At 43.3% G+C, this 23,888-nt stretch overlaps 2 protein-coding genes across 10 annotated transcripts in view; one reads left to right on the top strand and one right to left on the bottom strand.

The window, feature by feature from the left end:
- SMG7 (SMG7 nonsense mediated mRNA decay factor) overlaps positions 1 to 19,646 on the top strand; it is a 94,744-nt gene extending 75,098 nt beyond the window's left edge. For 5 of the 8 annotated variants that reach the window (XM_006143875.3, XM_006143874.3, XM_006143876.3 and 2 more), the window contains exons 11-23: positions 436 to 506; positions 1,335 to 1,395; positions 5,666 to 5,785; positions 6,749 to 7,172; positions 9,661 to 9,805; positions 10,220 to 10,602; positions 11,730 to 12,101; positions 12,837 to 12,986; positions 14,617 to 14,697; positions 15,166 to 15,325; positions 16,206 to 16,376; positions 16,483 to 16,628; positions 17,538 to 19,646. In XM_006143875.3, coding sequence (XP_006143937.1) covers positions 436 to 506; positions 1,335 to 1,395; positions 5,666 to 5,785; positions 6,749 to 7,172; positions 9,661 to 9,805; positions 10,220 to 10,602; positions 11,730 to 12,101; positions 12,837 to 12,986; positions 14,617 to 14,697; positions 15,166 to 15,325; positions 16,206 to 16,376; positions 16,483 to 16,628; positions 17,538 to 17,651 — 2,398 coding nt within the window. In that variant the 3' untranslated portion in view covers positions 17,652 to 19,646. The remainder of the gene's footprint in view (positions 1 to 435; positions 507 to 1,334; positions 1,396 to 5,665; positions 5,786 to 6,748; positions 7,173 to 9,660; positions 9,806 to 10,219; positions 10,603 to 11,729; positions 12,102 to 12,836; positions 12,987 to 14,616; positions 14,698 to 15,165; positions 15,326 to 16,205; positions 16,377 to 16,482; positions 16,629 to 17,537) is intronic. The other 3 variants (XM_006143877.3, XM_006143878.3, XM_006143879.3) reach the window with 3 other exon arrangements.
- A 1,648-nt stretch (positions 19,647 to 21,294) lies between these two features.
- Positions 21,295 to 23,888, bottom strand: part of NCF2 (neutrophil cytosolic factor 2) — a 31,566-nt gene continuing 28,972 nt past the window's right edge. The window contains exons 15-16 of one of the 2 annotated variants that reach the window (XR_003548641.1): positions 22,615 to 22,687; positions 21,683 to 21,812 (exon numbers count right to left, since the gene is read on the bottom strand). Coding sequence is in view for 1 of the 2 variants with exons in the window: in XM_006143872.3 (XP_006143934.2) it covers positions 21,700 to 21,812 (113 nt within the window). In the remaining variant the exon portion in view is untranslated. Of the gene's footprint in view, positions 21,813 to 22,614; positions 22,688 to 23,888 lie in introns of both variants that reach the window. The other variant, XM_006143872.3, reaches the window with a different exon arrangement.

Below are 23,888 nucleotides of genomic sequence, written 5' to 3'. Positions count from 1 at the left end.
AGAAAAGCATTGTCACTTTAAACAGAGTGTGATTTGGGTGTGGTGTAACCATACCCTGTCACAGATTTAAAAACCAGCAATGGGTTCTGTAACTGATAATGTCTGTGTAAGCTCTATAAAAATATAATACACTGTTTCTCCAGTCAGTTTTCTCAATAAATATCTATTTCAGTGCTTAAAATTGACCGGTTACTTTCCCTGTTAAATTAGGAGCCTGGAAAATGATCTGCTGGAGTTAAGTCTCTGTTGAGGGAATATGACTCTTCAGGTGTATCTTTATCTAGATGTCTTTGAAAATATGCCTTAGGGAATTACATAGCCCTTAAGATGCTGAAGGGAAAAGTACATCTAGTCCTATAGATACCTTTTTCATAGCTTACTAGTGTTTTGATTTCTCTTTCATTAAATAGTCTAAAATATTTCTTTAATTTGCAGCATTTGGCCCTGGTTAATTTCTCTTTTAAATAGTTTCCATCCCCATGAGGAGGATCTCTCAAGTACAAATGGTAAGAGTTACCCAAACCTCTGTTTTCAATGTGGTTCTTTATCCCTAGTGGTGGGTTTACAGCTAGAGAACAGGTTTTGATGATACACTTCTGACTTTAAATTCAGTATCTCAGAAGTGGCTTTGAGCTTTTCTGATTAAATGGGTGGGTTAATGTCCTGCCTGTCCCTTTGTATTCTTGTTTAGGAATCCCAAGCATGCATTACCTTCACATTCCTGCATCTTCCTCCTCACTTTTACTATTAAGAGAAAGAAAAAAGGAATTAGTGTGAACAGTATTACTCTGTTAAAGTAATATACCTGCTTATTATAGAAATTTCAGCACACGTAACTTGCCCATAGTTTTCCCATACAGAGACACTTGGTACGTCACATGATAGTTCATCTTCTTCAGGCATTTTTTTATGTATGTACATGTAAGAAATAATTGGGATCAGATGCAGCTCTGTTCTTGCTTTAGATGTATCATTTTATTGTTAGCATTTTCTTTTGTCATTAAACATTTTTTTGGCTTCATAGTAGTCCATCCTATGGATATGCCATAATCTATTTTAGCCAATTTTTATTGCTCTAAAAATTGTTTTCATTGTAAATAATGTTGCACTGGACAGCCTGTGGCCTGATTGCTGTCTGATTGCTTTTTTTCCATTATGTCACTGCTACCTTAACATTAATTTGCAGATGAATCACCTAGATCTTGTTAAAATACAGTTTATGATTCAGTAGGTTCGGGATAATGACTGAGATTTAGCATTTCTTACAAGCTTCCAGGTGATGTCAATGTCGTAAATGAAAATACTCACAAATTTTGATTTCTGTCCTTCGTCAGCCACACCACTTCCAGAGGAGTTTGAATTACAAGGATTCTTGGCCTTGAGACCTTCTTTCAGGTAGGCAGCTCTTAAAGGAGGTTTATTTCATTTCCAATGATTGCAGTATTGAAATGAAGAGAAGCCAGAGTTGGGTGTAGATCTGTCCAGTTGTGTCTTTTCTTTTACGTTTACTTACTCACTTCTTTTATGAGGGAGAAACAGGGAGATAGCACCCAAGAGGGTCTTGTCACCACAGTCCACTCTAGCTTCAACTAGCCCTGGGTCACGGGCATGCCACCTGCCGTGTGTTGAGGGAGGTCTCTGGACCTGGAGCCTTCCTGTGTGGGTCAGCTCATGTGGCATTGTGTTTCAACACCGCACCACTGTCTTTGTAACAATTTGTAGTGAAATTTTGTTTTTTTGTGAACTGGATTTGTGTATGTCATGCCTTTAATTCCTGTGTAATGGCAATGCTGAGTTCTTAAAATAATACAGAAGACGGCCAGCAAGTGGTCTGGTGGTTGAGGTGATAGACTCCCAAATGGCCAACGACAGTTCAAGTCCCGGATCCAGTGGCTTGAAACTCATGCCAGGCGCATGCGCATACATGCCCAAAATCCTTAGAGATGAATGAAGGAGAAAGGATTGTGGCATGGCCATACCTCCCCTCCCTGGGGTGGCGAGTTCTCACTTTCTCTCTCTCTGTCTCTCTGACGAGTACCTATGGCCTATAACAAAAAAAAACTCTCACAAAAAAATACAGAAGAAATTGAAAACGGCTTCTCCTAAGTTATATTTATTGAAATCTACCTTTTACACGTTTTTTTATGAATTTGAGGGCACTGCTCAAGAAGGACACTAAATATAAACCAAAGGATACTATAATTTGACATTTTTTATATCAATGATAGTGATGAAACATTCTAATTTTTCAGTCATCCTTTCTCTTCCAACCTCTTTCAGAGTTGTTTTATGAATCTTACCTTCCCATCCTGCCCTTGATCCCTCCTTTCCTGCCTCCCCAAGATCTTTTAAGTCTCTCTGCATCATTTTCAGTATCTTTTTTTTTAATAACCATTTTTTCCCTTTAACCTAGTAACATTCAAGTGTGCTTAGTTCTCTTAAAAAAGTAATATAAAATTCACAACCCTAGAGGACCAGCAGTTAGCATAATGGCTATGTCGCTGGACTCCCACGTAGTCGACCGCGGTTCGCGTCCCGGACCCGGTGGCTTAAAACTCAGGCCAGGGGTGTGTGCGTGCGTGGCCATGCCCCCTGGGGGGTGATTTCTCACTTTCTGTCTCCGTCTCTCTCTGTCTGACTGGCTAGCGCACGTGCCCTATAGCAAAAACCTCTCCAAAAACAAAATTCACCACCCTATCTTTCACAAATGTAGATTTTTATCTTCATCAGAAAGCTTTTAAAAAGAGAAACACAAGGGACCAGCAGATGGTGTAATGGTTATGTTGCTGGACTCCCACATAGTCGACTGCAGTTCGAGTCCCAGACCCAGCAGCATAAAACTCACGCTGAGCCCATGTGTGTAAGTGCCCAGAATCCCGAGAGAATGGAGGAGAAGGGATTGCAGGATGGCCATCAACCTTAGAGGGTGATTTCTCACATCTGTTTTTGTCTCTTCGACGAGTGAACGCACCCTATAGCAAAAAAAAAAAAAGAAGCACAGGCTATCCTGACTGTACTTCAGGACCACCTCAGCTGTCAGCCTCCTGCACCAGCAGTGTCAGTGCCCGCCTAGATGCCATATTCCAGTCACTTCTTCATGGTTCTCATCCTGTTCAGTCTCCATCATTGAGGCTGGTGCTCCCCTCTTCCTTCATGCAACACTGCTGTCCTCCGCCACCCCAGACACTCCCGTCTTTCCCACGCCTCCGTGCAGTGTGCACCTGAGTGTCATTCTTCTCCAGGCTTTTTTCTTTGCCCTTCCCTTCCCACCTTCTGCATTCTCTCTGCTGGTCCAATTCTTGCCCATATCATGAGTTTTCATTTCTTGGATGGTAAATTCCAAATGTTCAGTTTGGTCTTCTCTTGGGGTTTGGACCCGTATTTCTAACTACTGATCTCCAGTATGCCTTTTAAGCTTTAACATGTCCGAGTTTCACTTTCCTGTGTGGTCAGTATAAGACAACTTTTTTTTTTCCATTCCTTAGCTGTGCTCGTGGCATTGTCCACCTATATGACCAGGCTAGAATTCTGAAAATAATCCTTGTTTCCACTAGTCTTTCCCACCAAGTCTTTGTAATTCTGTGGCCAAAATGTCTCTCAGATGGAATTCTGTTTAGTTTCCCATAGTTTAAGCTTTTGTCACCATACCTGGAGTATTAAAAAACAAAACAAAAAAAACCTCCTACTCATGGTCCCTTTCCTCCAATACCCTGTGGCTGTGCTGCCTCCAGTTTTACTTTTATGTATGTGTTAAGTTTGTTTCTTTCATGAGATAAAGGAGAGGGACCTCAGTAGGGTGCTGCAGTCTTCCCGCAGCAGGATCACAGGTGTGCCCCGCCTGTCCATATCGACCCAGGACCTAACCCTGGTCCTTCCCACGTGGCTCCAGTGTTGCACAGTGTTCCACCACCCGTGCCACCACGACTGGGCCAGAGGTAGATTTTTAGAGCATAGAATTGATGATATCCCATGAATAATGTAAAAACCTCATTTTCCCACCCACAGTTGCTCCGCTGTCTCTTAGCTTATGTCCAGGTCCTAGCTCTTTCCAGCTCTGAGTTTTTGACCGTATTTTCTGCCACTCTCCCTGCCTCTGCCCACTTGCTCACTGTGTTCTCTTCTTGGATAGCTCACTTTATTCCTCCATACCCTTGTCATGCTGTGCTTAGAATGTTCCCTCTTGCCTCTGGCCCTTCCCTTACCAGCCTGGTAGATATTACTCAGACCTGACAAGAGCCAGCCCTGGTGTCACTTACTGTGTGAAGTCTTCCCAGAGTGTCTCAGAAGGAATTCATCCTCCATTTACTACATTGTCTTTTTCCTTGCACGGTGGTGGTGGTTACGGTCGTCACGTTAAATTACAACTATTTCTTAAGATGGGAGCTATCTCTTCCTTGGTTTCATATTCTCAGCACTTAGCGCACTGCTTGACAGTTCTTTTTACTTTTTGCTTTTTAATTGCCGGAGTGCGTGTACACTTGAGGGGTGAAAAAGGAGAAAGCACCCCCTAATGGAGTGTGGTTATGCCACAGTCCCTTCTTCATTTCTCCCTGCTGTTGGGATTTTGGCTGCAGCACACATGTACTCAGTGTGTTTTTCAAACTGCCAGGACTGAGAGTTGAACCATGTTAGCTCTGGTGAGAGGCTTGGTAGCACTGTAGTAATGCACTACTCACACTAAACTAGAGCTGTCTGGAAGATTGAGGTTTACTTCCCCATGTGACCTGTATGTACGGGGCACATGTGTACCCACAGTTCAGAAAAGCTAGAGGTACTGCAGTGTAAGACTCCACTGAAGGTGCCTTTTTTCTCTCTGTCTCTCACCCTCATAAAAGAAAGAAAACCTTATTTAAGTTTGATGAATAGAACCTGAAAATTTTTATTTTTATAGGTTGATTTACCTGTCTCTCGTCAATGAGATTTTTACTCGTCATACTTTCTGATACTTACATACGTTTAGAATTTAGAAAGGAGCACCTTAAAGTAGATAGATTAATAGTATTTATTAGAGGTTCGCCTGTGGTATGCTTGTTAAGGCAGCTCGATCCCACATTGCTGACTGTACGATTCAAGACCCAGACCTAGCTACTTGAACACACTGGGCAGTGTGCATGCATGCCCAAAATCCTGAAAGGAAGGAGACATGGAGGAGAGGGAATTGCAGTAAGACCATCCCCCCACGGGATGGAGGAGCGCTCTCTTACTTTCTCTCTCTCTCTCTTCAGGAAGCATACGTGCCCTCTGGCAAAATTTAAAAATAACAGTTGTTTATTACAATAGGCACCCAGTGCCCCTTAGCTTTGTGATAGTCTTTTCAAGCAGATTGGCTAGAATGCAAAATAAGTTTTATAAAACTTTATTCTTAGGGTGATAAAAGGATCTTTCCCAATAAAAAAGTTGTGATTTCTTTGAGCTCCTCAAGTATAAAGTGAAATACAAGTAAAAAATAATACATTAATGTGATAAGCTTACATATCCTCTTTTCTGTTCTGTTTCACTTTATTTAAAATCTTTGGAACAAATTCAAGCAAATGCTGTTGACTGCATCAAGCAGCTAGTGTGTATGGAAGATGTCTAAAAGCGTTGCAGTTCATTTGTAAACTTGATTGCCTAGAAAATACCTTGAGTGGCTTAATTTGCTGTAATTTGCTTGTGTCAATTTTAGGAACTTGGATTTTTCCAAAGGCCACCAGGGTATTACAGGAGACAAAGAAGGTCAGCAACGACGGATACGACAGCAGCGCTTGATCTCAATAGGCAAATGGATCGCCGATAATCAGCCAAGGTAGATCTGTGGACCTTCTGGTCTACTCCTTTCAGCCACCTTATTGGACACACATGCACACGCACACACACGCACACACACCCCTACCTCCAAGGTATTTTTAGGCTTTGGTATAAATGCTACCAATTGTGAAGTTAAAATGTTGGTAGCATAATAACCAATTACGACTTTTGTGAACATAAGTATACTCTTCATTTAGAAATCTGTATTCTCCCTAGCTACATTGCCTTTTATAGAGGCATTAGTCTTGTCTCCTTTGTTTATCATGAGCTTTTGTTCCGATTTACACACGTTTATATATCTAGTTAAATTGTAAATTTACAGTCATGGTGATTAATACTGGCAAGAGCATGGTAGTCATTTTCAGTCAGGGGAGACCAGCATGATGCTAGTGGCTAGTTGAATGCAAAGCAGATGTGGTAGTTAACGTAGTAGAAACAACATAGGTTTTGATGTCAGATAGGTTTGAGTTCAGTTTCTGCCACTTCTTAGGTGTGTATTCTTGGATCACTCTAGTTGATTATAACCTTTCCAAAGTCAGTCACTAATTCTTACTTTTGTATTCAGTTTTCTGTTACACTGTAGTCACTTAAATACTTGTATGTATGAGTGAGTTTATTGTCTCTGGGCTTCAGTTTGTACACCTATAAAATGGGAGTTGTTTATAGCTACTTTATGGAACATGTCTGGGGCTAAAGCCAGTGTCTCCCTCCTAAAGTGTGCTCAGTAAATAAAACTAATCATTAGCGTATGTCGAGAGAGCAGTATTGACTGTCAGCATGAGAATCTGAGTTTTTACATACCACTTTTTGGTATTACCTGAAGCCATGTGTTTATATCCTGCTGTTACCAGAGTTTTAAGAGCTGGGAATAATATTCATTGTTGGATCCACACACAGTTCATTGGTTCCTGTTTTTTAGGTTGATGTTTTTTCATATATGGATTTATTTTTACTTTTTTAGGCTGATTCAGTGTGAAAATGAGGTAGGGAAATTGTTGTTTATCACAGAAATCCCAGAGTTAATACTGGAAGACCCCAGTGAAGCCAAAGAGAACCTCATTCTGCAAGAAGCACCTGTGACAGAACCACTGGTTACGGACGGGAGCCCCGGACTGAAATCAGTGCTGTCTACAGGCCGGAGTCTAAGCAACTGTGACGCAGGAGAGAAGCCAGTGGTCACCTTCAAAGAGAACATTAAGCCACGAGAAGGAAACAGAGACCAAGGAAGAAGTTTTCCTCCCAAAGAGGTGAGAAGGGACTATAGCAAAGGAATAACTGTAACTAAGAATGATGGAAAGAACGACAACAACAAGAGGAAAACTGAAACCAAGAAATGCACCTTAGAAAAGTTACAGGAAACAGGAAAGCAGAGTGTGGCAGTGCAGGTAAGCTGTATTTGAACTGTAACGCAGATAGAGGAAGGCCCACGCAAAAGGCAAGCTTTTTCATTTCGTTCCTACTGCCTTGAGAACTGGCCTCCTGGAAGTTTACATGGATTCTTTGAAGTGCATAGTAAGGTTATGTATATAAAGAGCGATGGTAGGTGGTCACTCTAGCAATTCTTAAGAATTGTAATGTGAACAATAAAATCATCTCAACCTGCTATGACATTTTGTCGATTCTTTCCAATTTAAGTGGCTTGAAATGACCAGTTGCAGAGCCATCTATTTTATACAGGATTATACTCTTTTTGAAAGGTGTAAATACCATGTGTTACTCTGGTAGTGGAGATCTGGTTGTTTTGTTTCTGCCAGAGGGCATGTGTACTTGCTGGAGAGAAAGGAGGAAAGGGAAAGTGAGAAAGCACCTCCCATGGTGGGAATGGTCATACCACAATACCTTCTCCATTTCTCCCCCCTTTCAGAATTTTGGGCATGCATGCACACATGCCCAGCACAGCTTCTGGGTTTAGGATTTGAATCTCACGTTCATGTGGGGTCCAACTGCCCTGGACCACTGTGCTATGAGCTAACCCAATTTTATGGTCTTTTACAGCTTCAGTAGAACCAAGAGTATATTAAGGCTTTAGCTCCCCCCCCCCTCCCATTTATACCTGTCCCAGCAAGTGGCCTTTTGTCACGATATTATCCTTACTTGTAGCAAAAAAGAAAAAGCCCATTCTTGCTGGGTAAAGATAAACACTGCTCACTTATTTATGATTTTTTGTTTTAAATACCTTTCCAAAGAAATACTGATGATTTCTTCCAAACAGAAATGTATTTACTCTGTGCCAGTTTTGTTAATACCACTAGTATTTGAATAAATACTTAAGCGGCCGTGTGATTTGTTAACATAGTTTGACAGACAAACCTTACACTGTCAACGGCTGTTTACAAATTGTATATTCCATAGTGTGGTATTTTTGAGAAAGGGAGAAATAACATCATAATAGTTTTATTTAAAGATGAATAGTATGGAGAAAAACAAAGAGAAAAACATGGTAGAAATTGAGAAAAGTCATGGGGGTGCAGGGAAAAGCAAGGGGGACAAATGAATAGAAAGACTAATCAGGGCCAGGGTCTTAGAAACAGTCCAGGGCTACTAGGGGCATAGTGGTTAAGGTGCTGGACTTAGGTCAACTGTGGTTCAAATCCCGGAACCAGTAGCTTGAAACTCACACTGGGTGTATGTGTCCAAGTACCCCAAATCCCAAGAGGAAAATAGAAGAGAAGGGACTGCAGTGTGGCCATCCTTCACCGGGGGTGGGAGTGATTTCTTACTTTCTGTCTCTCTGTTGGTCTCTCTTTCTCCAGTGAGTGCATACACCCTATAGCAAAAAGTGTTCAAAAAAAAGAAAAATTAAAAGAGTCCAGTATTTTCTGCCTGCCCCGCCTTTATTCTCTCTAACTACCTCTCCATAAAAGAGACTGAAGATGAAGTCCCCTTTCTTATCTCTCATCTATTTCAAATCTGCCTGTACGTGATGAAAGAAAGCCTACCAGTCAGAGGTATCTCTATACCTTGACCCACATTTTCTGTAAATGCTGCCTATCCTCTCATTCTGCTTAACCTGGAGCAGTGTGTATGGCATCTACTACTTTCTGGATCCGTGCATAGATCACGGGGCCTATTCCGTACTGAAGAAAGGAATAGTATTTATTTTGGATACTCTACTGATACACTTAAGGTTGCCCAAATGAAATAAATTAACTTGAGGGTCAAAGTGTCTCACCTATGAGTTAATCATTATTAGTTCCTAATTCTGGTATGCTATTTAATTAGAGTGTGAGCCCTCAGCCTCATGTCAAGCAGCTTAAGATTATAGGCAAGTTTTTTCAACTTATTAGCACCAGGAGTGAAACACGCTGGACACATGCCCCTGAACCCTGACAGGATAGAGGGACAGAAGAGAAGGGGTTACAGTGTGACTGTGCCCCACTGAAGGCTACTTTCTCCCTCTCCCTCTCTTCTCAGTCTCTCTTTGGCAAGCACACATACCCTTTAGCAATTAAAAATAAGTAAAAGCAAAATCATTACATTTTAATAAATCTAAGCCCTTAATAGCCATTAAATTGTTTATTTTGATTTTCCTATTTTTAATTTACATGAACTTAAATATTTTTAGCATATACTTCTTTTTGAATTATTTTATTTAACTTTATTTATTCTTTTATTTATTTTTAATTTGACCAGAGAGGGACAGAGAGAAAGAGAGAAGAGGGGGAGTGAGAAAGTAAGCCTCTAGGTCCGGGACTTGACCCATGATTGGCCATGTGGGAGTCCAGCACCCTTAACCACCATGCCACCTGCCAGCCCCTAGCATACACTTTTTGACATAATGAGATTTTAAATACTTTTTTAGTAGGAGGTGCTTCTTTCTGAAACATTTAAGTTTCAGATTATTATAGATCATTTTGCTTCTGTTGGTCATAGGTAAAATCCCAGACAGAACTAAGAAAGACTCCAGTGTCTGAAGCCAGGAAAACACCTGTCACTCAGACCCCAAGTCAAGCAAGTAACTCCCAGTTCATCCCCATTCATCACCCTGGAGCCTTCCCTCCTCTTCCCAGCCGACCAGGTAAATAAACATTTCCGCTACTTAAGCCAACCTATTTAGGAATTTCTTTTCACTCCCTGAGTGACTTAAACTCTAAACTGTTGTTAAAGAGAGAGAAATTCTCTGGTCTTTAATGCTTATGAAATTATTTTTGAGCTATTTCTCTATTTACATACAAGAATATAAATGTTATAATGAAGGAGGAAGCCACCTTTAGAACCGATTACTTCAGTGGGTAGGAGAAAAGTAGAAGAAATTATCTGTACTTAGTTCTTAAAATCAGGTTAAAGATTAACCACATGGTTGATTTCTTACTTTTATAACATGTCAGGAGACCCTTCTCCCTTAGAGTACCAAAAAAAAAGATGTAACTTTTTTTGACCTTTCTGTTTGAAAGTTTCTTTAGAACTAAAGCTGTGTTCTTCTATTTTAAAGGGTTCCCGCCCCCAACATATGTTATCCCCCCTCCTGTGGCATTTTCTATGGGCTCAGGTTACACCTTCCCAGCTGGTGTTTCTGTCCCAGGATCCTTTCTGCAGCCTACAGCTCACTCTCCAGCAGGAAACCAGGTGCAAGCTGGGAAACAGTCCCACATTCCTTACAGCCAGCAACGGCCCTCTGGACCAGGGCCAATGACCCAGGGACCTCAACAATCACAGCCACCTTCTCAGCAACCCCTTACGTCTTTACCAGCTCAGCCAGCAGCACAGTCTGCAAGCCAGTTGCAGGCTCACGCTCTAGCTCAGCAACAGCAGTCCCCTACAAAAGCTGTCCCGGCTTTGGGGAAAAGCCCGCCTCAGCACTCTGGATTCCAACAGGTACGTTACACTGTGTGTACTGTCCAGCTGCACAGTGTAAGGGGAGATGCTGAAACGATTCAGTGTGTGGCCAGTTAAAAACACTAGTTATATTTTAAGACATTTCTTGCTTAGACTTACAATGGTTGTGGGAATACAGAAGTATCCTCTTTGCTGAGAAAATTTTAAGTATTTCCCTTCTTGCTTTCATAAAAGACAATGTATTTGATGTTAACTTCCACCTTTGATGCTACTAATTATCTGCTTTATCAAAAAATATTTTCTGTAAATAATTTTCTTCTATTTGAACATAAACTTCAAAAGGGAAATAATTATAATCTTGATGTGCTAAGAAATATGACACCTATCTTAAATGTTGTCATTCCCTCATTTGAAACAGGAGAAAACACACTGGCACGCATGTGCACATACACTTGTTCATTTCATTCATTAAAACTCTTAATGAGGGACCAGCAGTTAGCGTAATGACTATGTCGCTGAACTTCCATGTAGTCGACCGCGGTTCACATCCCAGACCTGGTGGCTTAATCTCATGCCAGTCGTGTGTGCCCAAGATCCTGAGAAGAGAATGGAGAAGGGATTGAGGCGTGGCCATCCCCCCTTCGGGGTGATTTCTCACTTTCTATCTCTCTATATCTCTCTGGTGAGCACATGCGCCCTATAGCAAAAAAAAAAAAAAAAAAAAAAACCTCTCCAAAAAAAAGAAACCTCTTAATGAGACCTGTGATGGTTAAGGGAGCCGGACCCCCAGCCGCACAGGTTGAATCCCAGCCCTAGGGGCTTGAAAAACACACCAGGCACAAGTGCATGCCTGCCCCAAGTCCTGACAGGATGACGTAGAGGAATTGCAGTAGGGCCGCACCCCATGTGGTTTTTTACTTCCTACCCCTCTTCCCTCACCCCATCCCCTCTCTGGCTAGTGCATACACCCTCTGGCAAAATTTTAAATAGAAAAAATATGAGTTCAGTGCTCATAATCTGTTTCCAGAAAGCTCTATGTATTGAGAAACTCGAAGGGTAAAGGAAACTTGGTTATAAAATCCAGGTTCATGCTGAGATTCTTGAGCCTTGATTTTAAGGAATGTTGTATTTTATCCTCCTCTTGATGACAGGCATTTCTTTTTTAGTATCAACAGGGAGACGCCTCCAAACAGCTGTGGAATCCCCCTCAGGTTCAAGGCCCATTAGCGAAAATCATGCCTGTGAAACAGCCCTACTACCTTCAGACCCAAGACCCCATAAAACTGTTTGAGCCGCCATTGCAACCTCCTGTAATGCAGCAGCAGCCTCTAGAGAAAAAAATGAAGCCTTTCCCCCTGGAGCCATATAACCATAACCCCTCAGAAGTCAAGGTCCCAGAATTCTACTGGGAGTCTTCCTACAACATGGCCGATAATAGAGCTGTCATGACCCAGCAAGCAAATGGTGACCGCAGGGGCAAACGGTCCCAAGGAGTCTTCCGTCCAGAGCAGGAGCCTGTGCCCAGGATGCCATTCGAGGTGTGTGTCCTTTGGAGAGAGACTGGAGTAGACATTTCCAGTTTCTCAGATACACATGACAAAGGTTGCCCTGAGCCATTAGTGCTGTAGAGTGCCCCTGAGTAAGTGCAGCGCTAGGTCTCCTCTTCAGAACTGCTCTGTATGTTCCGGTGTGGGGGCACTGACAGATTCTGTAACTGATTTTGAACTGTCCTGGTCTGGCAGAGAATCTCTAACACAGCATGTTAGAGAATTCTGTAACAAAGAACTCCTCTCAGTTGGGCTGAATCATCTAAGTTTAAAAATAGGTTGACTATTTAAACAAATTGTTTTATGAGAAGAACAAAGTTGGCTATCTTGGACAGCAGAGTGCCCTGTCCTTGCCCTTTTTACTTGTGAGAACCAGGTACGAATGGTTGCACCTTTGTAGAAAAGAGCTCTCTCTCCATTTGTTAGTACAAGATGTGCTAATCATTTTGCTCCATTGTATGTCCTAGTCACTTGCCCCTTTAACCTTTGTGTTCTGTCAGTGTTTTGCTGCTTCCTATTGTTTTTCATCTTTCTCCACCATTGTCCTTATGTCAATTTGCTTTTGCATTTCAGAGCCTTTTCCTCTTTGCATAATATCTATTTATTTCACTCTTTATTACTTCTCTCTCCTGTCTTCAGTTGCCTTTATTCACCTTATCATGCTACTACGCCTTTATGCGTTTGTCATCCCTTATTGCATCTCACTACTGCCCTTTGTGTCACTAGGACTCCAAGAGCTCCCCTCTGCTTCCTCCGGACCTGTTAAAGAGTCTGGCTGCCTTGGAGGAAGAGGAAGAGCTGATCTTTTCTAACCCTCCTGATCTTTACCCAGCTCTGCTGGGGCCTCTCGCCTCTCTTCCTGGACGAAGCCTTTTTGTATGTATTTGACATAATTCCGCTTCTTGCTCTAACCCCAGCCTATTTTCTAATATTTTGTACTACTTGGAGTAGGTGCTTTCCTTCTAAGGCTTTCCATCTTTACAGAAGTATAATATGTAATTCGTGATTGCCTGAATTGATCTTACAGTGGTAGTAAAACACCTCCGACTTCTTAGATCCCCCAGATCAGAGTCCTAGCTTGGTTCTGTGTGTTATCCAGAAGGCATCCTTCAGGGCTGGTCACATGGAGCCTGTGACGCTAGCCAGTGAACTCACATTTCAGGTGGCGCTTCTGTTTGGACTAGGAGATGTCAAGTGTCATTTTATTTTGCTTAGAAACAGATTATTTTTTTTTCTTCATAGGTGATCAAAAAAATGAAACATGTTTTAGGTGTTTTTACTGACATCATTGAACTACAATATGGGGTTCACTTCCGTTCAGTTAATCCAACCCAGAATGAGTCCCACTGTAGATTGGATTCCTAAACAGAGCGAAAGAAAGTGAAAATGATTATATTTATAAACATCGTTGGAATGCCATAAACAAGTAAATAGGAAGGAGAATAACTAGGTTTAGTATCAAGAGAAATAAAAGCTTAACAGTATTCATGACCCTAGCTGCCATCTCTGCTGTTAGAATTCCCTTAAGAATTTGCTTGGGCAAGTGGCTTCAGAGGCCTCTTATTGCATTCACAGAGGAAATGCTGCCCTGGAAACCTGAAGAGGGGCTATTCCCTCACTGGGGCATGGTAGCCTGGCCTCCCTGGTTATCGCCACTGCCTGTTGCCCTTGTCGCTGTTTTTCTGCTGGCCCCAGGGCAGGGCCTCTCTTTCCACTTGCTTCCTGCTCCCTTAGTTCTGCAGCTCCTACCCCTCCGCTGGAAACAGAGCTGCTGGGGAACCAGTCGGGCGGTTCTTTTTTCTTTTTTTCTTTATTTTTTTTTAACTTTTTGGCTTTGGTTGTTTTTGTGTGTTTAAAATTTAGCAGTGAAAAAGACCTGACTGTAACCTTTTCTGTATTTAACATTGTTCACGGTATACTGTGTGTGAAAGTGCCTTGTATGTAGTAGGTGTTTAATAAGTGTTTTATAAACCAGTGTTCACTGACAGCAAGCACTGGAGTCAGCTTTTTCTTTTTTTCTTAATAATTTTCTTAGAGCCAGTAAATGTAAGCTTGAGTTTCAGCAACTATTTTAATATGTAACAAAACCAGTTCTCAAATGGATTTGAAAGACTTTCTTTAAGTCGCCAGTGTCAGTGTTTTAAAAGTTGGGGGGCAGTGGTAAAACAGGTCAGCACCTTGTTTTGCAATTATCTTAAGTGCAGCTGTTGACCAAGGTAATTCCTGAAGCCCGTGCCTAGTAAACACTCAAAACAGCAGCTGCCCATGATCTATGGCCTGACCAGTCCGTGCCAGATTTGGGGCACTGACCATGGAGGGTTCTGACTGACCTCTGGCAGTTGGCACGGAGCTGGAATGGTAGTGTGGACAGTCTTTGACCTTTACATTGTGCACACAGTGGCTTAAGTTGTGGTCTATTTATTTTGGTTCTGTGGTAGCTTATGGTTAAAACTAAGAAAAGGGAAGGCCTAATAACTTAACTACCTTTTTTTCTGGGACTGTGAAGAAATCCTTACTGGAGAAGCCCTCCGAGCTCATGTCACATTCATCCTCTTTCCTGTCCCTCACCGGCTTCTCTCTCAACCAGGTAGGTAAACAGAGAAGACTCCTGCTTTGCACTTCTATCGCAGACAGATCATTTCTTTCCCGTTCTGTTTCAGTAGGTCTGGTTTTCTCTTTCCCCTCCCCATATAGTAGTATCTTTCAGATACTCGATTTTATCTCTTGCCTCTGAGTAGGGCAGATTAGTAACTTGTACAGTAAAGTGTAACCCTTGAACTTCTCATGAATACTGGAAGCCTTAGGGGTGTCTTTTGTTTAGTCAGAAAAATTACTCATATTTTTTAACCTGGTTGGTTTACATAGAACAAAATAAGGATGAGAGAAAGAAAGGGGAGGGGGGAGTGAATTTGACCTGGAAATAGAAAGAGACATAAGTAAAGGAAAGCCTTCCAGAGTTTGTCTTGCTATGGAAAGCTAAAGCCGTATCAAGTATCCAGGACGGGACTTTGTATTTTCTCATTGTGGGTTTATAACTTACTGTCATGTCTTTCAGGAGCGGTACCCAAATAACAGTATGTTCAATGAGGTGTATGGGAAAAACCTGACAACCAGCTCCAAAGCAGAACTCAATCCCTCGATGGCCCCCCAGGAAACGTCGCTATACTCCCTTTTTGAAGGGACTCCGTGGTCTCCATCACTTCCTGCCAGTTCAGGTATTAAGTAGTCTTTAAATTCCATATCTTACATTTTATAATGTACCAATTGATGAAAAAATACTAAGATTCTGTCATTATAAATGTATTTGGGAGTGCAGTTGTTTTGTTTTAAGTAACTTCTGAAAGAGAATAGCAAAAACAAACCAACCTGATGAGCCAGTTCATGCAGTAAATGCTGCCTACGAAAGCTTTTTACATACTTAGCAACAACAGAGTTGTGGGAAAAATAAGGGTTTTTTCTTATGGTTTCCAACTATGTTTTGGTTTTGTAGGTATTCAGTTCCTTCTTCTACTATAGAAAACATGAATTTTTTAAAATAGGAATTTTTAATTTCAGTTTTATCAATAATCTGGCTTAGTAGTTCTTTTTATTTATTTTTGAAGAAATTTTTTGCCACAGGGTGTGGCACTCACTGGGGAGACAGAGAGATAGAAAGCGAGAAATCTTCCCTCCTGGGGGGATGGCCACACCACAGTCCCTTCTCCTTCGTTCTCTTGGGCCTTTAGGCACATACACATATGCGCCTGGTGTATCAAGTCACTGAGTCTGGGGCTTGATCCGTGGTCAGCCACCTGGGAGTCCAGTGACGTAACCATTACACCATCTGCTGGTTTCGGTAGTTCTTAAGGTTAGGAAATTTTGTTTTTAATTGACAAAATTGCTGTTTTGCTTTTAAAGGCAAAGCTGTTTCTTATATATGTGCAATAAGTCAGGTTAGTGCATCTACAACATTCCTGTTTGGGACACTTATTTTGCCTTTGATCCAAAACCCTATGTTTATTTTTAGTAGAATGTAAGTGATCAGATCTGTAGGAAACTTTAGATCTCGGTAAGTTTCGGAAGATATTAATGTCTGGTATTGCCACTGTTTCATAGATCATTCGACACCAGCCAGCCAGTCTCCTCATTCCTCTAACCCAAGCAGCCTGCCCAGCTCTCCCCCTACTCACAACCACAATTCTGTTCCATTCTCCAATTTTGGACCCATTGGGACTCCTGATAACAGGGAGAGGAGGACTGCAGATCGGTGGAAAACTGATAAGCCAGGTGAGATCCGGGTTTCACCGTACCCCCCCTGGAGCCTGACATTTGGCAGTGATAGGACGATAGATAGAAGGATGATGAGTCCTTCTCTTGTCTTTTCATTTTTCAGCCATGGGCGGATTTGGCATCGATTATCTCTCAGCAACGTCAAACTCTGAGAGCAGTTGGCACCAGGCCAACACTCCAAGTGGCCCCTGGACAGGCCATGGCCCCCCCATGGAGGACTCCTCTGCTGTCCTCATGGAAAGCCTAAAGGTAAGTGGGTTTTAGAGACAAGAACCACAGGCCCATGGTAGCAGAGGTGCCTGTGCTTTCATGCACATGAGCAGGCAGCTTATTTCTCAGGCTCTGAGACGGATGCACAGCTCACACGGGTAGCCAAGTCCTGGAGAAACGGTCTGCCTTCTGGAATAGGATTTTTTTTTTCCAGTTTGCTGTAGGACACATGCACTCACCAGAGAGAGACACAGAAAGGGAAAGTGAAATGTCCCCCCTCCCCCAGGGTGGACAGCCACGTTGCAGTCCTTTCTCCATTCTCCTCTTGGGACTTTGGGCGCGCACACACACACACACACACACACACACACACACACCCATCATGATTTTGAAGCTGCTGGGTTCGGGCCGCGAAATGCACAGTCGGCTATGTGGGATCCAGCCACATTAACTTCCATGCCATTTGCTGGCCCCAGGGATTTTATTTTTATTTTAGTCTGTGAATTTAGTAGTGATAAGGCAGTATCTTTAGGGAAACAGAAACATAAAAGTACTAGTTTTACTCTAAAGCTAAGAAAGTCAATTCATCTTGTAACATTTGAGTTAAGCCTTTTCTGACCAAGTGAAAGAAAAATATCCAATTTTAGAAATGTTTTGTCTGCCTAAAACATTTATAGAAATAGTCTGGTGCTACATGGAGCTAAGTTTTAGTAAAAAGACTTTATATGCAATGTAATTTGATTTTGTCTGGTTTAAAATAATAGAAACTAACGAGTTTTAAAAGACTGATAATGATGACTTTTGCTTATAGCTAGATGTCTTTTGGGGGATGGAGTGGGATAAGGTTCTTGGAATGTGTATGTATGCCTTTGTATTTGGCTGGGATTGAAAACTGAACCCCTTTCCAGGCCTTTGGCCTCTGCTGACAAGCTCTGGACTGTCTTTCAGTCTATCTGGTCCAGTTCCATGATGCATCCTGGACCTTCCGCCCTGGAGCAGCTGTTAATGCAGCAGAAGCAGAAACAGCAACGGGGACAAGGCGCCATGAACCCTCCACACTGAGGCCAGAGTGGCAGCCCTGGGAATGAAGGCTCCATACACCATGGCATGTTGGGTTTGCAGGACTGGCCCACACAGTCCCCTGCGGGTGGCAGCCCTCTTTTCTGTTTCTCGCTGTCAAGAGGGTGTAAGTGTTCCACCAGCCCGCTGAGTGTGCACGAAATGTTCGCAGTGCAGCAAAAAGGAAAATCCATCAGGAACTCTCCATCCCCCGGGGTGTTCCGGAGGGAGAGAGGAACTGCTGTTTGTGTCACTCAGTTACCTGATATCACCGCCTCTCACCTTCTCCATCGTGCATGTCCCCAGCCACATGGGCAGTGAAAGCTGAGAAGGGAAGGCAGATGGGAGAAGCCAATGGGAACTTCTCAGTCCTTTTTTCCTCTTTGGGGAATAAAATAGGAATCCATTAATGATTGCTTTGCTGACTGAGAATGTAGTTGAAATTATTCCTAAACATCTTTTATTATTGTTATTACTCTCAGTAGTAAAATATCACACTGAATTCTTCCCCACACAGGTGTGCTTCTAGTCAGTGTGTAGCCAGGACACCCCGTTCAGTGCTCCTATGAGAGGTTGGTGGTGACAGGAAGGGGAGCCGCCTCTTGAGCCAGTGGAAGTGTCCATAGGGGGAGTACAAGGCCTCTCAGAAGGTTCTGGTAGGCCCACCTCTGGCCTGGAGACTCAGCAGGAGATGCCCTTCACTCTGTAGGTGCTCGAGCCCCAGTCGAGGATGCAGTGTGGGCGGTGGTGCTGGGCTGGACTAGCAGTGACTGCCGTAGGAGCTCAGATGAACGTTTTCGATTCTGTACATTTTACAGTAGTATAGCACGCAGTCTCACACAGAGGGCAGGCTGTTCCACTCATGGCCTGACACATTTTAATAGATAGAAGCTTTCAGTGTGGTTCTTTTTGCTTGGTTGGTTTTGTGCCCCCATCCCACTTACCACCTCCTGCCTGTCTCCATCCCATTTCCCCTGTGCTGTACGCTAGTAATTGTTTTTATTCCTAACGTGTACAACATCTCGCCAAGAAGCAACAGCACAGGGCGCAGTCATTGGGGCCCACAAGACAGTCTGAAGAGGAAGGAGGCAGCGGTGTCTGCATGGCCCACAGAGAGGCCAGACCCCTGCCCAGCCGCCGACTCCCGGCCTCCACTTTCAGAGAGAAATCCACGGCAACACGGACATGTGCACATCGGTGCAGAAGGAAACACAGCGAAGGCCGCTTGGGAAAAGGCAGAAGAAAGGAAAATAAACTTTATTTGATATTTATTAGGAGGAAAGAGGACTGAAGATGTTCTTGTGTAGAGACAAAAGGACATTTCTGTTCGTCATTTCCAGGGAGAGTAATATTTTAAGGGGAAATTATGGAAACAATCTAAATGTCCAATCGCTGTGCTAGTGGTAGGGTTTATTTTCTGGGAAGTCTCTCGTGAGTGTGTGTGTGTGTGTGTGTGTGTGTGTGTGCGTGTGCGCGCGCGGGCCAGGCCCACCTGTCCTCCCAGAGGGGAAGGGCCGAGCCGTGTGTCTGAGTGGACGGAGTTGTGCAGAACTCGAGAGCTGGAGAACAGCCACAGAGCAAAGCACATCCCGGAGCCCCGGTCGTCACTCAGTCTGGGCAGCCCGGCCACCTAGAGGGGCAAGAGGACGCTCGCTGCCCTTCAGAGTGGTTGGAGCCCTGTATGCTTACATTTTTGCTCTTTTAGTTTGACATGGAGTTTGGGTTTTTAGTTTTTGTTTTGTTTTTTTTTTTTTTTTTGAAAGGTCTGAAAGACTGAAACCCCCCACCCGATGGCAATATGAGACCCTCCGTGCTTCTCTCCAGCCCCTTCCCTGTGTCCACCTTTCTCCTGCCCGCCCTTCTCCCTCCCGAGCTTCTTCCCCCACGACCTTTCCCAGTTGGTGTGTTTGAGCTCGCATTCAGGCAGCTGCGACATTCCAGTGTTTGAACTGTCACTGATTCTTGCACCCTAGACAAGCTACCAGATTCACCGCTGCACCGGGCACCCCCGCTCCCACCTACAGCCCCATTCTGCATGAGAATTTGGTGTTTGGAATGTTTTGACTCTCGGGGCGGGGTCCTCGCCTTATCATCCTCACTGTGGAATAATGAGGAGGGGGAGGAGAATCTTCATCAGAAAACTGGTTTTGTGTAGTAAACTTTACTTTGTGGTTTGTTTTTGTTTTGTTTTGTTTTTTGGGGGTTTGGGTTTTTTTTTTTTTTTTTTCTGTCTGTCTGTGCAAGACCTGCAGCTGCTGAAATCAGCTTTGCCTTTAATTAAACCATGTTCTCTCCAACCAAATCTGTGTTGAATCTTCTCTTGTCATAGGAGATAGAGTACTAAGGAAATCCATCTGACAGGCCAGAATTTTAGCCACTTACTGGTCATCCTGGGGAAAGCAAAGATGGTCAGAACTTGAGAATGTTTTGCTTTTAGTAGCATGCTAGACCCATGAGTTTCTGTGGAAAGGGGGAAGAGAAGCTGACTATCAGAATTCTTTTATTTCGTATAAAGGCCAGGATGGCTGTAAAGAAGTTACTAGCCCACCTTTTTAATCCTCACTGTAGCTGCTGATGAGACAGACAGTTCAGAGATAGGTTAGCCTTCTGGCCTGAAAAATTCACTGCATGAGCTAAGCAGCAAGGAGAATTACAGTTCTTTGCATTGGGGTTGCTTTTCTTCGAGGACTGTTCCAGTCCCCACTGGCTTATGAGCCTCCTGCAGCTTGCTGGGAGCCAGTGCAGGAGCTCATGGTCAGGTCTGCGCAGCACCCCGCCAGCCCTCTGCTTGGCCAATGTTGATTCAGTCTGTGGTTTCTTTTCTAACTGCCTTTTACAAAGCATCTACACACTTCAAAATTTGCTAGCAAAGCCATATATACTCCCCAAGAAGGGAAAGGGGATTAACCAGTTGTGAAGGTCTGGTATTGCTAGAATCCAAGTTCACCCTGAAAAACTAGACCGTTAAGATAAAAATGCTAACTGAAACAAAACTATAGCACTCTACTGCGCAATGTTAAAATGTCAATACAGGGGACCAGGGACCAGCCAGTGATGTAATCATTACGTCACTGGACTCCCACATAGTCTACCAGGGTTCAAGTCTTGGACCCAGCAGCTTAAAACTCACACTTGGTGCATATTTGCACAAAATTCTGAGAGGAGAGTGGAGGAAATGGGATTGCAGCGTGGCCATCCCCCCGTGGGGTGATTTCTCGCTTTCTGTCTTCTGTCTCCCCATGAGCACACACGTCCTAAGGGAAAATCTCTAAAAAACTTAATACAGCACATAACATAAAGTGTTAACTCACAGGAGACTACTAACCTACTAACCAGCTGGCTTCCTGCAACCGCTCTTCATTTACATGTTAGTGGTATATACTCAGTAGTGAACCCATAACAGCTGTTTCCTGAGAAGGTGTCAAGGGGTGTAACTAGTGGTTTAATTCTCCATGAAATGGAATGCTGTATCCCATTGGAACCCAGCTCAGCCTGCATTCTATTTGGACAGTGAGACCTCTCGTGAAAAAAGAAAAGTTCATTTTTGTATGTAGCTAATACACGCCTTCAGAATTACCTCTGAGGTTACTTCAAGCCTTAGGAGTATGTGGCAGCAGCGGTACAGGAGGAAGTTTACACTTGGCTCTTGGGCTCAGACTGGATGTCCCTTTGGTTTTGTGAGGTACATTCTTTATTGAGGTATCGCACGTACAGAAGTGCACCAGTCTTAAGTATTTTCAACTTAGTGAATTTCTCACAAAGTGCACACACCTGAGTAGCCAGCATTCAGAGCAAGACACAAGATTATCGGCTCCTTGGAAGATCCCCTCGTGCCTCTTCCAGATACTTCCATTCACTTTTTCCATCACTTTATGCCCCTCTAGCCCAGAAATCAGCAGAGCATTGTCCAGTTGGTTCCATTTTAATGGGAGGGTTAGGTTAGCTAACACTTCCAAATTGTAACGTCTTGGTACAGCATACAGCAGAAGCATGCAAAATCATGCAAACAATAAGGGTTCCTTTCCTTGAACTTTGTGGGTTGTAGGATATCCTAGACTCCTCTGGGAGTGCGTTCCAAATCCGTGGTTATATATTCTTCCACAAACGCTTTGGGGAAGATGCCGACTTTCCCTTTGCACTCCCCTTCCAGCCACTCTTCATTCACTGGTAAAGGAAAAGTGCACATTAAACTCCACAGCCAGTCCAGGGGAGTTGATCTGGCCTGGTCTTCCACAGATCTAGCAGGCCACCTCCCCCACTCCCAGCGTGGTAACCAGGGAAAGACAGACTGAAGGGTAGGAGAGTGAACATAGAATTTAGCTGGGGCAAGCAGTTGGTGTAATGGCTATGTCACTGGACTCCCATGTAGTCAACCATGGTTCGAATCCCAGACCCTGCGGCTTAAACACACCGGGCGCGTGTGTATGCGTGCCCAAGATCCCGAGAGGAGAAAGGAGGAAAAGGGATTGCGGCCGTGGCCATCCTCTCGGGGATGATTTCTCACTTTCTGTCTCTGTCTTTCTGGCGAGCACACGTGCCCTATAGCAAGAAAAACCTCTCCAAAAAAAAAAAAAAAAATTTAGCCACCCTACTGATTTCTGTCTGAGGCATGTTAATAAAGGAGTGAAATGCAGAATGAAGTAGCCTGTTTCAAAAGGTTACTAGATGGAAGAAATTAATCTTTAGGTTTTGAAGGGGGTTTTTTTGGTAAGGAGTTTTACCTGAGTTTTGTTGGGAAATCTATTTTGACTACAAAAAAGGGACTTGCCATTGGTTAGGTATATTAAAAACTGAAAGTTCACTAGTCAGTGGTTCGTCAAAAGAGCAGAGTCGGAGTTAGTCCTAGTACCTGTCTGTAAAATAGAAAGAGTTGAATAGTTTAAGCCATTAATAAAGTGCATTCTACTAGAATACATGAGGTTGTCGGGAAAATCACGATGCATTTTTGCATAGGAAAAGGAAATACCTCATGACTTCTATAACCTAATGTGTACACGTGGACTTTCCAGTGGCTTAATTGTAGATATTGCTTCATTTTACTAAGGAAAAGAAGACCCAAAGAGGTTAATAGTTTGTTCACACCCATTCTACCAGTAAACATCAGCCAGCCCAAGTTCCCAGCCATCAGACCGCACAGCTGGTTGTGGTCTCCCTTTGGTTTTTTGTTTGTTTAGGATTTTGCCATAGGGTGCATGTACTCACCAGAGAAAGAAACAGACACAGAGAGGAGGAATGTGAGAAATCACCCCTCTCCCCAAGGGAGATGGCCACACTGCAATCCCTTCTACATTCTCTTGGGATTTTGGGTGTGCACACATATTCACCCAGCGTGATTTTCAAGCCACCGAGTCTAGGACTAGAGCCACAGTTGGTCATGTGGGAGTCCAGCGCCTTAACCACCCTGTCACCTCTTGGCCCCGTGGAGTGACCCTTTGGATGCGAGGCCTCCAGATCAGAGTGAGAACACTGGAGCCTGAGACCTGGCTCAGAAATTCCAGTTTAATGCTTCAGTGTGCAGTATGGTTGCCATCCGTTTATTTTGTTTGGCTTTTGGTTTTTAAAAAATATTTAATTCCATTTGTTACTATTACTACTACTACTACTACTACTACTACTACTATTATTAACTTGACTAGAGAGAGAGAGAAAGGGGAAGTGAGAAAGCAAGCCACCAGGCCTAAGACTCAAACCGAAGTCATGTGGGAATCCTGCTACTTTAACCACCACTCCACCCACCAGCTCCACTGTCAGTTTTTCAAACGTTCCCTCAGGTGATTCTAATTGCAAACCACTGTCTTGGTTTTTCCTATATGGAGTGTGGACTAGAAGCATTTGTCCTATGTCCTGGGAACATAATATAAAAGCAGAATTCCAGACCCCACACCGAACCAGAGTCAATCCATTTTAAGAAATCCCTGGGTGGTTTGTGTGTAAGTTGAAAGGTTTGGGGGTTTGGTTTGGTATGTTTTTTTCTTTAGGGGAGAGGTTATTTTTGACAGGGTCTCTGTGTCATGATCAACCTGCCATGGCCTCCTAGTTAGCTAGACCCACTTGTGTCGTCACATCTGGCCTTGTGAGGTTGGACTGGGGATCAAGCCCAGGCCTCCCATGTGGCCTCGGCCTCCTAGCAGCACTGTCCTAGCAGTGCGTGCCTCCATGGCTGAGCCTTTAAGTTTGAGAAACACTTTGTAAATGAAACCGTCTCAACTGTTAATACCCTTCACCTTGTCCTCAGGCCCA

This window comes from Tupaia chinensis, unplaced genomic scaffold (genome assembly GCF_000334495.1).
Source record: "Tupaia chinensis unplaced genomic scaffold, TupChi_1.0 Scaffold000112_1, whole genome shotgun sequence".
Classification (NCBI taxonomy): Eukaryota; Metazoa; Chordata; class Mammalia; order Scandentia; family Tupaiidae; genus Tupaia; species Tupaia belangeri.
This window is presented reverse-complemented; position numbering and strand designations above follow the sequence as displayed.